The 14,518-nt window shown below is 43.4% G+C and overlaps 1 protein-coding gene across 1 annotated transcript in view; it reads left to right on the top strand.

The window, feature by feature from the left end:
- POLR2B (RNA polymerase II subunit B) overlaps window positions 1–14,518 on the top strand; it is a 53,221-nt gene that overhangs the window by 1,131 nt on the left and 37,572 nt on the right. The window contains exons 2-3 of the mRNA XM_031010188.3: window positions 7,280–7,352; window positions 11,681–11,831. Coding sequence (XP_030866048.1) covers window positions 7,280–7,352; window positions 11,681–11,831 — 224 coding nt within the window. The remainder of the gene's footprint in view (window positions 1–7,279; window positions 7,353–11,680; window positions 11,832–14,518) is intronic.

The raw sequence follows: 14,518 nt of genomic DNA, 5'->3' as shown, positions 1-14,518 counted from the left end.
CGCCTGTAATCCCAGCTACTCGGGAGGCTGAGGCCGGACGATCGCTTGAGCCCAGGAGGCGGAGGTTGCAGTGAGCTGAGATCGCACCACTGCACCACAGCCTGAGTGACAGAGTTAGACTCTGTCTCAAAAAAAAAAGAATTCTTAGTTGAGTCCAAGTGTATTTTCGTAGCCGCCTTTTCCATTCTCCATATCTGCTAATTCAAACCTTATTTTCTTATAGCTCTCAATTCCTTGGCCACCCCCTACATCTCCTCTCTTTATTCCCTCAGCTACTTCTGATAAATCAGATGGAAAAAATTGAAGCAAAAGCTTAATTTTTTTTTTTTTTAAGAGATGGGGTCTGGCCCTGTTGCCCAGGCTGGTCTCAAACTCCTGAGGTCAAACCATCTGCCTGTCTCGGCCTCCCAAAGTGCTGGGATTACAAGCATGAGCCAATGTGCCCAGCCAAAAGCTTAAACTTTTAAAGCTGTTTAAACTTCTGTCTCATTTATATCTTGTGTTGTAGAAATTTATTAGCATCATTATATTCCTTGTTCTTTTTAACTACTATCTCAGTAGAAGAGAAATTCGAAAAAAAGATTTTTAAAGCATAATTTTTGGCTGGGTAATATATTCTTATAGCTCACAAGCCAGAAAATTTAAAAATGTTAAAGTGGGGTGGCTGGTGCAGTGGCTCACGCCTGTTATCCCAGCATTTTGGGAGTCTGAGGCGGGTGGATCGCTTGAGCTCAGGAGTTCGAGACCAGCCTGGGCAATATGGGAGACCCCTCTCTATAAGAAATAGAAAAATTAGCTGGGCGTGGTCTTGCTCACCTATAGTCCCAGCTACTTGTGGGGAAACAAGCATGGAAACAAGTTAAATTCTTTTCATTGTTACCTTTTTCTTCTAGTATTTTACCTTTCTTCTTTCACTCACAGCCGAACTTATAAAAATAATAAGCTGTCCTTGTTTCTAATTTTCATCTTTCATGTGCTTTTCAACTGATTACAATATGTTTCTACTCATGCTACTACATTAAGATAGCTCTAAGATTGACAGCGACTTCTCAATTGATAAATGAGATGGATATTTAAAAAATCTTATCTAAACCCTATGGTCTTCAAAACTGTTGATGACATCTTCCCAGAAACTCACTCAGCTTTCTAGTGACATCACTTTCACTTGATTTTTCTTATCTGACTTTTCTCATTTTCTTTCCTGTTCACATTCTCCTTGGGTGATCTCATCCATTTTCCATTGTTTCAGTTACCATCTGTATGTGGATAACTTCTGAATGTGTATACTTCTAGTTTAAAATCTGTGGTATCTAACTGCCACTAGCCAACTAGGATACCTCCCAGGCTGCTTAATCTTGTCAACTGCCCAAACTGAGCTAATTATTTTCTTTTGCTATTCCCCTCCCAAAGCCACTGCCTCCTGTCTTCTCTGTCTCGGTGAAGGGCACATTTGGCCCTCTGTATCTGTAGGTTTCACATCTGTATATTCAATTAACCTTGGATTGAAAATATTAAAAAGCTTGAGGCCAGGAATTTGAGACCAGCCTGGGCAACATAGGGAGACCTCATCTCTACAAAAAAATTTAAAAAATTAGCTGGGCATGGTGGCATGTGCCTGTGATCCCAGCTCCTCGGGATACTGAGGTGGGAGGACTGATTGAGCCCTAAGAATTTGAGGCTACAGTGAGCTGTGATCACACCACTGCACTTCAGCCTGGGTAACAGCAAGGCCCTGTCTCAAAAAACAAAAAAGAGAATATTAAAAAAAAATTGTGTCCTTGTAAAAATGTACAGACTTTTTTTTCTTGCCATTATTCCATAAACATTACAAGTAAACAATTATTTATATAGCATTTACATTGTATTAGGTGTTATAAATAATCTAGAGATAATTTAAAAGATACAGGAGGATGTGTGCCTAGGGTGTATAACAGTGCCATTTCATGTCAGGGACTTAAGCATCTGTGTTTTGGTATCTATGGGAGGTCCTGAAACCAGTCTCCAGTGGACACTGAGGTACAACTATTGTACCCTCTGTTGTTGAAACCGAAAGCCTGGGCATCATTTTTGACTCCTCTCTTTCACTTCTATATCTAATCAGTCACCAAGCCCTGTTGGTTCTGTCTCCTAAATATGTCAAATCTGGCCACTTCTCTATTCCCTCCACCATCATTCTAGTTGATGTTGCTGCCATCCCTTGCCTAGATTACTCCTAACTGATTTGTGTACTTCCAATCCACTCTCCACACTGGCCATAGGGATCTTTCAGAAATGAAAATCTGACCTAGCCACAACCCTGCTAAATTCATATCTCTTGGTAAAGGCCAAACTCTTCTTATTCCACTTCCAACTTCACAATCTGTGCTTCCGCTACATTGGCCTTCTATCATTCTTTGAATATGCCATCCTGTCTTGCATTATGGGGTCTTTTGCACAATTTGTTTTTTTCTATTTGGTAGGATTCTTTCTTGACTCCTCTTACCTTTGTCCCTTCCTTTTGCCTGATTACTCCTGTTTATAACACGAGATCTCTGCTCAGGTTTTTTTTTTTTTTTTTGAGATGGAGTTTCCCTTTGTCCCCCAGGCTGGAGTGCAGTGGTGCGATCTCGGCTCACTGCAACCTCTGCCTCCCAGGTTCAAGTGATTCTTCGCCTCAGCCTCCTGAGTAGCTGGGATTTCAGGCATGCACCACCATGCCCTTCTAATTTTTGTATTTTTAGTAGAGACGGGGTTTTACCATGCTGGCCAGGCTGCTCTCAAACTCCTGGCCTTGTGATCCACCTGCCTTGGGTTCCCAAACTGCTGGGATTACAAGCGTGAGCCACTGCGCCCGGCCAGCTTTTTAAAGAAAATTTTAGAGACGGGGGTCTCGCTTTGTGGCTCAGGCTGGTCTCGAACTCCTGGGTTCAAGCGATCCTGCTGCCTTGGCCTTCCAGTGGTGGGATTACTGACATGAGCCACTGCACCTGGCCTCTGCCCAGCTTTTGGGAAGTCTTCCCTAACCTCTTCAGATCTTTGTCAGGAATATTCATATCACTTTTGTTTTTTTTTAGACAGGGTCGCACTCTCACCCAGGCTGGAGTGCAGTGGCGTGATCTCGGCTCATTGCAACCTCCACCTTCTGGGTTCAAGCGATTCTCCTGCCTCAGCCTTCCTAGTAGCTGGGACTACAGGCAGGTGCCACCCTGCCTGGCTAATTTTTGTATTTTTAGTAGAGATGGGTTTTCTCCATGTTGGCCAGGCTGGTCTCGAACTCCTGGTCTCAAGTGATGTGCCTGCTTCGGCCTCCCAAAGTGTTGGGATTATAGGTGTGAGCCAGTGCGCCCGGCCTGAAAAAAAATTTGATGAATGGATGAATAAATGAGTCTCCTTCATGAGTTCATTTTCCTTTGTATGACTTTTAAAGTTGTTCCCAGATATCCTGCCTTCAGTCTTCCTTGTCTGTGTATAATCTCATTTTTCTCCCACCCATTTGTTAATGATTCCAACTCTGTACTTTTTTTTTCAAATTTTAAAATGTTTATTTTATTGACACATAATAGATACACATTTGTTATATGCCAATGTATATCTATTATGTGTCACATGTTGTCTATAATTTAGACTCTTCATTTGAGTTTATATTCATATATGTGTGCCTACTATAAGTATTTGAAGGTATTGTGATCTATAGATATCTCTAAAGCCGATCTCATCATTACGTCTCCTTTTTCCACCATCTTACTTGCTTCTCCTGTATGGCAGTGATGTTAACTTTTAATCTCTCATCAAAGCTAGAAATGTCTGAGCTATTATACATAGCTTTGTCTTTCTTACCCTTCCCTCAGGTGTAGGGATTAATAATTCCAGTCCATTTAAGAAGGATTTATTAAAAATTTATTTTGTATATGTATCAAATTTTGAACCCAAATCTCCTAAATTTCATAGGCTATATATGTGTACATTACAATAAAAGCCAAAAATACAGCACACTTATTCTTTCCCTTAAGAAGATGGGACTAATATTAGAGGACCAGTGCTCACTGATTTTTTTTTGAATGCATATTTAAATTACTGTTGCATAACTACCCTAAAATTTAGCTACTTAAAAAATTATTTTGTTATGTTCATGGATACTGTGGGTTAGGATTTTGGATAGGGCATAGCAGGCATGACTTGCCTGTGTTCCACCGTGACTCTGGTTCATTTGGGAAGACATTAAGGCCAAGTGTTGACAGCTGGGTGAGAGATGATCTGTAGTGTTGACTATAATGTCTGACATGAGACATTAGCCTAGGAGGACTCAAGGACTAAAATTGCTAATGGAGCATCTGTAAGTGGCCTCTACTTATGGTTCGGGCTTTCTCAGTATGTAGCAGCCTCAGAATAGTGTATGACTTTAAAAAAAATTTTTTATTTTATTTTATTTTATTATTTTTATTTATTTATTTATTTTTGTTTTGTTTTTTGTTGTTTTTTTTTAATTGATCATTCTTGGGTGTTTCTCGCAGAGGGGGATTTGGCAGGGTCATAGGACAATAGTGGAGGGAAGGTCAGCAGATAAACAAGTGAACAAAGGTCTCTGGTTTTCCTAGGCAGAGGACCCTGCGGCCTTCCGCAGTGTTTGTGGCCCTGGGTACTTGAGATTAGGGAGTGGTGATGACTCTTAACGAGCATGCTGCCTTCAAGCATCTGTTTAACAAAGCACATCTTGCACCGCCCTTAATCCATTTAACCCTGAGTGGACACAGCACATGTTTCAGAGAGCACAGGTTTGGGGGTAAGGTCATAGATCAACAGGATCCCAAGGCAGAAGAATTTTTCTTAGTACAGAACAAAATGAAAAGTCTCCCATGTCTACTTCTTTCTACACAGACACAGCAACCATCTGATTTCTCAATCTTTTCCCCACCTTTCCCCCTTTTCTATTCCACAAAACCGCCATTGTCATCATGGCCCGTTCTCAATGAGCTGTTGGGTACACCTCCCAGACGGGGTGGTGGCCGGGCAGAGGGGCTCCTCACTTCCCAGTAGGGGGGGCCGGGCAGAGGCGCCCCTCCTCACCTCCCGGACGGGGCGGCTGGCCGGGCGGGGGCTGACCCCCCCACCTCCCTCCCGGACAGGTCTGCTGGCCGGGCGGGGGGGCCGATCCCCCACCTCCCTCCGGGACAGGGCGGCTGGCCGGGCGGGGGGGCCGGCCCCCCACCTCCCTCCCGGACGGGGCGGCTGGCCGGGCGGGGGGCCGGCCCCCCACCTCCCTCCCGGACGGGGTGGCTGGCCTGGCGGGGACTGACCCCCCACCTCCCTCCCGGACGGGGTGGCTGCCGGGCGGAGATGCTCCTCACTTCCCAGACGGGGTGGCTGCTGGGCGGAGGGGCTCCTCACTTCTCAGACGGGGCGGCTGCCGGGCGGAGGGTCTCCTCACTTCTCAGACGGGGCAGCCGGGCAGAGACGCTCCTCACCTCCCGGAGGGCGTCGCGGCCGGGCAGAGGCGCTCCTCACATCCCGGACGGGGCGGCAGGGCAGAGGCACTCCCCACATCTCAGACAATGGGCGGCCGGGCAGAGAGGCTCCTCACTTCCTAGATAGGATGGCGGCTGGGAAGAGGCGCTCCTCACTTCCTAGATGGGATGGCGGCCGGGCAGAGACGCTCCTCACTTTCCAGACTGGGCAGCCAGGCAGAGGGGCTCCTCACATCCCAGACGATGGGCGGCCAGGCAGAGACGCTCCTCACTTCCCAGACGGGGTGGCGGCCGGGCAGAGGCTGCAATCTTGGCACTTTGGGAGGCCAAGGCAGGCGGCTGGGAGGTGGAGGTTGTAGGGAGCCGAGATCACGCCACTGCACTCCAGCCTGGGCACCATTGAGCACTGAGTGAACGAGACTCCGTCTGCAATCCCGGCACCTCGGGAGGCCGAGGCTGGCGGATCACTCGCGGTTAGGAGCTGGAGACCAGCCCGGCCAACACAGCGAAACCCCGTCTCCACCAAAAAAGTACGAAAACCAGTCAGGCGTGGCGGCGCGCGCCTGCAATGGCAGGCACTCAGCAGGCTGAGGCAGGAGAATCAGGCAGGGAGGTTGCAGTGAGCAGAGATGGCGGCAGTACAGTCCAGCTTCTGCTCGGCATCAGAGGGAGACCATGGAAAGAGAGGGAGAGGGAGACTGTGGGGAGAGGGGGAGGGGGAGGGGGAGGGCTTATTTTATTTTTTTAAATTTTTGAGACAGAGTCTTGCTCTGTTGCCCAGGCTGGAGTGCAGTGGCGCGATCCCAGCTCCTGCGAGGAGGCGGACCACCCATTCCGTGCCCGGTAGCCGCGAGGGACTGGCGGCGGGCTCGGGGCTGTGGCGAGGCGGGGATGGCACTCCCCCCCGCCCCTGCCCCGTGGGGCGGCCCCGACGTTCCGGCGGCGAGCAAGAGGCGGGCCCTGCAACCTCTGCCTCCTGGGTTCAAGCAATTCTCTTGCCTTAGCCTCCTGAGTAGCTGGGATTACAGGCATGTGCCACCCTGCCTGGCTAATTTTTGTCTTTTTTAGTAGAGACAGGGTTTTGCCATATTGGCCTGGCTGGTCTCGAACTCTTGACCTCAGGTGATCCACCGACCTTGGCCTCCCAAAGGGCTAGGATTACAGGCCTGAGCCACCCCTACTTTTTAATGACAGCTCAGGGCTCCAGAAGGAAGTGGTTTAGCAAACATGACAGAAACCTCATTGCCTTTTCTGACCAGGCTTCTAAAGTCATGCAGCATTGCTTCAGCTGCATTCTCTTAAGTTACAGGAGAGTCAAAATCTACCCGATTCAAGGAGAGGGTGCATAGACCACTATATGTGATGATAGGAGTGTCAAGATCACATTATAGAAGACCATGTCGGATGGGAGATAGGCTTGTGGCCATGTTTGGAAAATGCAGACTTTCATACCTGTACATGTATGAAATGTTGCTATAATAGATTGCCCCACCTTAGGGTATTGCCCAGTTGTTGGAATCCTTCCATGGCTCTGCCCCCTTACCCTGTTCTCTGACTCTAGTGTCTGAAAATCTTGCTGATCAATAAAATGGAAAACTTAACATTCATACAACTTACATTGAACCTTTCTAATAAACCTCTTTTTATATTGGAAGAATACCTGTGTGACATAGACATAAATTATTTTATTAATGTAATTGAAATTTTAGAAAAGTGGGGTGAAAGCATTACTTATGCAGCAGAAAGTAAATATGTTTCTGCTACTTAAAGTCATAGGAGCAAGATGTTAACTAAGTGGCATCTCATTGCAAATGAGTACAATATTTTTGTTTTTACAGATATGCAATATGATGAGGATGATGATGAAATCACCCCGGATTTGTGGCAAGAAGCATGCTGGATTGTAATCAGGTAACTTTGGACCAAACTGAATTAGCCTGAAAAGGCACTTTAGATTTCCTGCTTATTCTTCTTGATAAATAGCTCTTCTATATAAATATGCTACATGAGAGTAGTTATTTTATTTATATATTTAACATTTTAAGTATTTCAGACCTAAAAGTTACACAAAGAATTCATTTAATCACTTTAACCAGATTCCGAAAATGTTACCCTGTACTACATTTCTTTGTCTTTTTCTCTTTTTGTATATATATATTTTTTTCTGAAACATGTGAGAGTAACTTGCAGATCATTTGACCCTGGGAGGTTGAGGCTACAGTGAGCCAAGATCGCACCGCTGCACTCCAGTCTTGGTGACAGAGTGAGACCCTGTTTCCAAAAAAAAAAAAAAAAGAATAACTGCAGACATAAGAACATTCTTTTACGTAATCACAATTATGGTGATCTTATTTAATCTATAGACCTTACCCACATTTTGCCAGTTGTCCCACTGGTGTTTATAGCAAAATACAAATTTTTCTCATCCTGGATCTAACCTAGGATCACATACTGGATTTACTTGTCATGGCATATTCTTTTGTTTCCTTTAATCTGGAACAGTTCCTCAGTGTGTCTATTCTTTTTTTTACCTTGACATTTTTGAAGAATACGGGCCAGTTACTTTTTAGGATGCCTTTCCGTTTAGGTTTGTCTGATATTTCTCATAATTAGATTCAGATGATTACTTTTGGCAGAAGTGACATAGTCTCAGTGCATCATATCAGGAGGCATGTTTGTTTCATTACTAGTAATGTTAATTTGATTGCTTGGTTTTCTCATTATTTTAAATGGACAAAGTTAAAATTGGTTGTATTTCATTCCAAATTCCCATCCAATTCTAAGTGTAACTAAATGTAATAAAATTGCGAGAAGCCTTGTATAGGTAAGAAAAGTAACATAAGTGATAAAGTAACATCCTGTAAGGTTAGGATGTTAAAGGCTTATAACTCTTCTCTCATCCCCTGACAGCTGTTTTATATACAATAACATGATAATGGATGCCTCTCTGAGCCCCATCAGCTCCAAGGTGCATGTCCTTTTGGTCAACATTCTCTCTTTTCAAAGAACACATGCTTCCGACATTCTGCCAGTTGTATTCAGAGTATAACTGAATAACCTTTCTTGAACGTTGTTTTGTGAAAAAGATACTGATTTGCCTGTAATCCCAGCACTTTGGGATGCTGAGGCAGTCAGATCACTTGAGGTCAGGAGTTGGAGACCAGCCTGGCCAACATAGTGAAGCTCCGTCTTTACTAAAAAATACAAAAATTAGATGGGTGTGGTGGCGCACGCCTGTAATCCCAGCTACTTGGGAGGCTGAGGCAGGAGAATCGCCTGAAATTGGGAGGCAGAGTTTGCAGTTAGCTGAGATGATGTCACTGCACTCCAGTCTGGGTGGCAGAGCTAGACTCTGTCTCAAAAAAAAAAGATGTTGATTCAGCATGTTGTCCAGAATCTTACAAAAAAAAGTATTGAAAGCCAGGTGCTGTGGTGTGTGCCTATATAGTCCCAGCTACCTGGGAGGCTGAGGCAGAAGGATCACTTGAGCTCAGGAGTTTGAGTGTTGCCTGGGTAACGTAGTGAGACCTTGTCTCTAAAAATAAATAATTAAAAAATATATATTGAGTTTTTGGGATATAAGTATATATTTTTCCATAAGGAGTTGAGGGTGAGGATGGGAGCTCTGTTTCTGGTGGCAGGGTTTGGAGAAGGGGCCGGGGCGGCAGTTGCCATGTTTGGTTGCAAAGGTAGCAAGAAGCCCCTGAAACAGCTCAAGAAGCAGGCCAAGGAGATGGATGAGGAAGATACAGCTTTCAAGCAGAAACAAAAAGAGGAGCAGAAAAAGCTTTAAAATTGAAGGCTGTGGGGAAAGGGCCCCTGGCCACAGGTAGGATTAAGAAATTTGACAAAAAGGCTTGGCGAGGTGGCTCGCGCCTGCCCGTAATCCCAACGCTTTGGGAGGCTGAGGCCGGTGGATGACTTGAGCTCAGGAGTTTGAGACCAGCCTATGCAACATAGCCAGACCCTGTCTGTCTCTTTTTTTTTTTAAAGAAAGAAAAAAAGAGAAATCTGGCAAAAAGTCAGCTTTTCATTGTGCCTGAGATGATGGTGACCTTTGATTCCATTTGTATTTAAACATCTGTATTCCCTGCCATAATATCTTTTGCCACCTATAGCTAGAATGAAGCATTGTCTTGGAGCCATTTAAGAGTAAACTTTTGTAAACACAAAAAATAAAACAAATTGGCTGTAGAAGACTAAACTTTACTGAGACAGTTACATCTTCTGTGATGTTTGGGTGTTAAACACCAAGAGATATTTTATTAGGAAACAATAACCAGGTAGATGTTCTGTGGAGTGTGCCTATATTCTACATTCTCCCGGTAGAAAAAATATTTTATCTTAGATGAAAAGAAGTTGTTTTCAACATACGTGGTAGATTGCTCAAGGATAAAATACTCTATTGTGAACTGTCATAGCATTTATCATTTGTTACAAAATAAATTATTTGATTTTTAAGTTTAAATTGACTAGATACTTTGGCTATTGAGATGAATTTTGATTTTTTTTTACTTTTTAATATCAAGTGATCTTGTGAATGTCATATTAGTTAATATCACAAGTAACTTCATAAGATGACTTCAGGTAAAATACACAGAGTAGAGATCATAAATATGAAATATTTATATAGTTCAGGTGTTTAAGCACCATTCTAATGATTTTGGGGAAAGTAGCTATAGTTCAGCTTCCTGGGGTAATGAAACTTATCTATAGTTTAGAAGCTATTTCATCTTAAATTGCCTATAAAAAACCATTGCTATGTATATTACAGGCAATGCCATGTTTTTCTTACAATATCAATGGCTAATCCACATGGTTGTGAGAAATTTCTTTCCCATTATGTGACAGTCTCTACTGAAATAAATTGCCCCAACTGTTATTTAGGTCATACCTTACACATGTGTGATTGTGTGCTGTGTTTTCTACCATAGGACCTAACTTCTAATATTGGTGGCCATACTTGACTGGATCAGGGTGGGGCCAATTTGTTGGCCTGTCATTGATGTGCGAGGTGACCTGATGAAGCCAAAATGGGAGGCTGATGATTAGTTGGACTCTGCATATTGTCTTAGAAAATTGATGTGAAGATGGGGGAGTCAGTAGTTGGGGAGTAGAAGCTAAGAAAGTCTCACAGATATAAGATGACAGAGGTCACAAGATACAGGAGTGGAGACGTGGAGGTGTGGTGGGGCACTTCCTACTGCGGAAGGGTGATGGGATAATCTTGAGGGTTGTGCTACATCCTCCAGCCTCTGTGATGCCCAGCTTTGCAGCTGTCCCTGGATGGTAATAGGGAGTGATCTGTTGAGATCCTCTTGCACGTGTATCTGCTTGTCTGTGTATGTCTTTCCCCACCCCTCACCTGAAAAGTATCTGTTCCTTATAAAAATGATGTCTACTTTTTAGATTGCAGCTCTCTCAGCCATGCTGCATTTTTATCACCAGTCTTTTGCTGAGTATTTTTATGTAAAGACTTATTCTTCTTATCCTACCTTTAAGAATTCAAAATAGAACTAATGATCTATAACCTAAAGTTGGCATTCTCATGCATTATTTTAGTCATTAATATCACTACCCTCCGTCCTATTCAAATGAAAGTTCTTATTGTTATCTTTGACTTTTCTTTAGTTTTCTGTCCTGACATATTTGTCAAGAAATATTTCAAAGAGGTGGAATAAAATTTGTCCATAAAGGGCATAAAGTTTTTTTTTTTCTTTGAGATGGGGTTTCGCTGTCTCCCAGGCTGGAGTGCAATGATGCAATCATGACTCAATGCAGCCTCAAACTCCTGGGCTCAAGTGATCCCCCTACCTCATCCTCTTGAGTATGTGGGACTATAGGCACATGCCACCATGCCTGGCTAATTTTTTTCTTATTTGTTGAAATGAGGTCTCATTGCGTTGCCCAGGCTGAACTCAAGCAATCCTCCTGCCTTGGCCTCCCAGGAGCTGGGATCCTTATAGTTCTTATATTGTGCTTTAAGTATTTTACCCCCAAATATAAGCTGCTTTTCCCCAAATAATAAGTTCTACAAAGAAAATATGCCCGGTTTCATCCTTTTTATGATACCTCATAGTGTCTTGTTTAGTGGTTGACATATAATGGTTGGTATTTTATGACTGTTTGTTGAATAATGAAAATGGGGAAATAATGAAAATGGGGAAATAATGAAAATGGGGAATTATGCTAGAAATTATCACTGAGTTGCAACTGACTGAACTCAAATATTTTCCCAGTTCCTATTTTGACGAGAAAGGCTTGGTTAGACAACAGCTGGATTCTTTTGATGAGTTTATTCAGATGTCTGTTCAAAGAATTGTGGAAGACGCTCCTCCTATAGACCTACAGGCTGAAGCTCAGCATGCTAGTGGAGAAGTTGAAGAACCGGTAAGATAGTTCTAATAGTTACACAGGTACAAGAAGTGTATTGGTTTGAAATTTTAGCCCTTCTCTTACCTGGCTTAAAGGTTAAAAAAAGTCAGTTGGAGCTTTTAGCAAAGTACTTACAGCACCGTCAATCACTTTCTGATTTATTTTCTCTAATGAAGAGGTGTGTTTTTTTGCAAGTTATCCCATCCTTATTCACATAGTAGGTATTGAATAGCTGGGAAGAGAGGACTCTGAAATATGAACAAATAAGAGAAGTGAGCCAGAGCCAGAGATGGTCACATTGCTTTAGATAGATAACCCCGCTTTTTTCTCTCACAGTGTAAAAATAATAAAAAATGTTTGAAGGAATTTTCATCTGATTTTATATATTGCATGAAGTACGTTATTATAACCATGTGAGATAAGAAAGGAAAATCACCCAAACATAGCAGCTATCTTTACTAAGTTTCTTGTAGCTTTTGCTCACATATATGCAGGTTTTTTAGCATTGTTAAAATCATACTAAGGGTATAATTTTATAATTTGGTTTTACATAAGTGATTATAAGAAGTATGTAGTCCAAAATAATGACTGTCCCAGTTTTAGAGAAGTTGAGAGGCAGCTGTTGGAACATATTGGACTTTGAGAGACAGGGAAAACTGAGAAACAAAGTGAGGTAGGGAAAGCCCCCAAAATAGAGCTAGACACAGGGAGAGTTCATTGTTTCTAGCCTGATCAGTTTCTCTTCTGTGTAGCTTATCTCCTAAGGGCTGGTCTGTTATTTCCATTTTAGTTGGACATGCTGTACAGAATTTTGCTATTAAGAATGAAAGTGATTGGCTCTTCTAGGGCTGTGCTGGAAAGGGGGACATTAAGTTTCTTTTTTATTCTTGGGTCATTTTTTTCTTTTTTACAGGGTCTACAGGTGCCCACCACCATGCTTGGCTAATTTTTTTGTATTTTTAGTAGAGATGGTGTTTCACATGTTGGCCAGGCCGATCTCCAACTCCTGACCTCAAGTGATCCACCTGCTTCAGCCTCCCAGAGTGCTGAGATTATAGGCATGAGCCACTGCACCTGGCTTGTTGGGTCATTTTTCCTTCATGGTCTTTGCATAACAAGCCAGATAACAATATAACATAGCAAATTCAACGTGCCAGTAACAGAAGTACTAAAAGAGGAGTAGATCTCTAACACCTAGTTATCAGAGCTTAGTAGAAAAGATGGAAGAGACTTAAATTTACTATGAAGAACTCTCTTAGAAGAGAAAAGGTGCTTAGTCGTTTCAGCAAGGAAATATTTGGTGTGGCCGGTGCGATGGCTCATGCCTATAATATTAGCACTTTGGGAGGCCGAGGCGGGCAGATCACCTGAGGTCAAGAGTTTGAGACCAGCCTGGCCAATATGGTGAAACCCCGTCTCTACTAATAAAGTACAAAAATTAGCCGGGTGTGGTGCCAGGCACCTGTAGTCCCAGCTACTAGGGAGGCTGAGACAGGAGAATTGCTTGAACGTGGGAGACGGAGGTTGCAGCGAGCCGAGATCACACCACTGCACTCCAGCCTGGGCGAGAGGTCGAGACTCTGTCTCAAAAAAAAAAAAAAAAGAAAAGAAAATACTTGGTGTATTTAGGCTGGGGACCACAATGATCAGTATGTGATTTTGGCTTATCTATTTTTTTTTTTTTTTTTTGAGACAGAGTCTTGCTCTGTTGCCCAGGATAGAGTGCAGTGGTGCGATCTCGGCTCACTGCAAGCTCCGCCTCCCGGGTTTACGCCATTCTCCTGCCTCAGCCTTCTGAGTAGCTGGGACTACAGGCGCCTGCCACCACGCCCGGCTAATTTTTTTGTATTTTTAGTAGAGACAGGGTTTTGCCGTATTAGCCAGGATGGTCTTGATCTCCTGACCTCATGATCTGCCCGCCTTGGCCTCCCAAAGTGCTGGGATTACAGGGCTTCTCCATTTTTAATAGGCATTAGGAAGATAAGATGGAACCCGATTGTTGAAAGCTTTGAATGTCATTGGATGTTATGAGGAATTACTGAGAGACTGTCAAAGGATATACATAAAGCATTATTTTAGAAAAGTTACTTTGGAAAGTGATGCTTGCTTGGAATAGAAAGAGGCTAGAGGAGGCCAGATGTGGTGGCTCACGCCTGTAATCCCAGCACTTTGGGAGGCCTAGGCAGGCAGATCTCTTGAGGCCAGGAGTTCGAGACCATCCCGGCCAGCTTGGTGAAGCCCCATCTCTACCAAAAAATACAAAAATTAGCCGGGCCTGGTGGTGCGCCTGTAGTCCCAGCTACTCGGGAGGCTGAGGCAGGAGAATCACTTGAACCCAGGAGGTGGAGGCTGCAGTGAGCCGAGATCACGCCACTGCACTCCATCCTGGTTGACAGAGTGAGACCCTGTCTCAAACAAAACAAAACAAAACAAAAGAGACTGGAGGAGATAAAAATCTTAGAATAGCCTATGATTAAGATAATAATGACCTAGACTAGATGATGGCACAGATAAGGAGTAGAGGATTGGCTTCCCTTTGGTTCGTTATCACCACCGTTCTCTTTGCCTTTTATTTACCCCAGCTTGGGAGACTTGAGTGTCAATAATTAATCATTAGTAAAACGTCTGCTTACTCCTGTTTTCTTCTCTGAGACTTGATTTAGAGAAAAGTACACTATCCATTTATCTCTAGAAAGTTGTCC

This window comes from Gorilla gorilla, chromosome 3, assembly GCF_029281585.2.
Source record: "Gorilla gorilla gorilla isolate KB3781 chromosome 3, NHGRI_mGorGor1-v2.1_pri, whole genome shotgun sequence".
In the NCBI taxonomy this organism is placed as follows: domain Eukaryota; kingdom Metazoa; phylum Chordata; class Mammalia; order Primates; family Hominidae; genus Gorilla; species Gorilla gorilla.
Note: the sequence above shows the minus strand (reverse complement) of the source record. Positions and strands in the feature narration are given on the sequence as shown.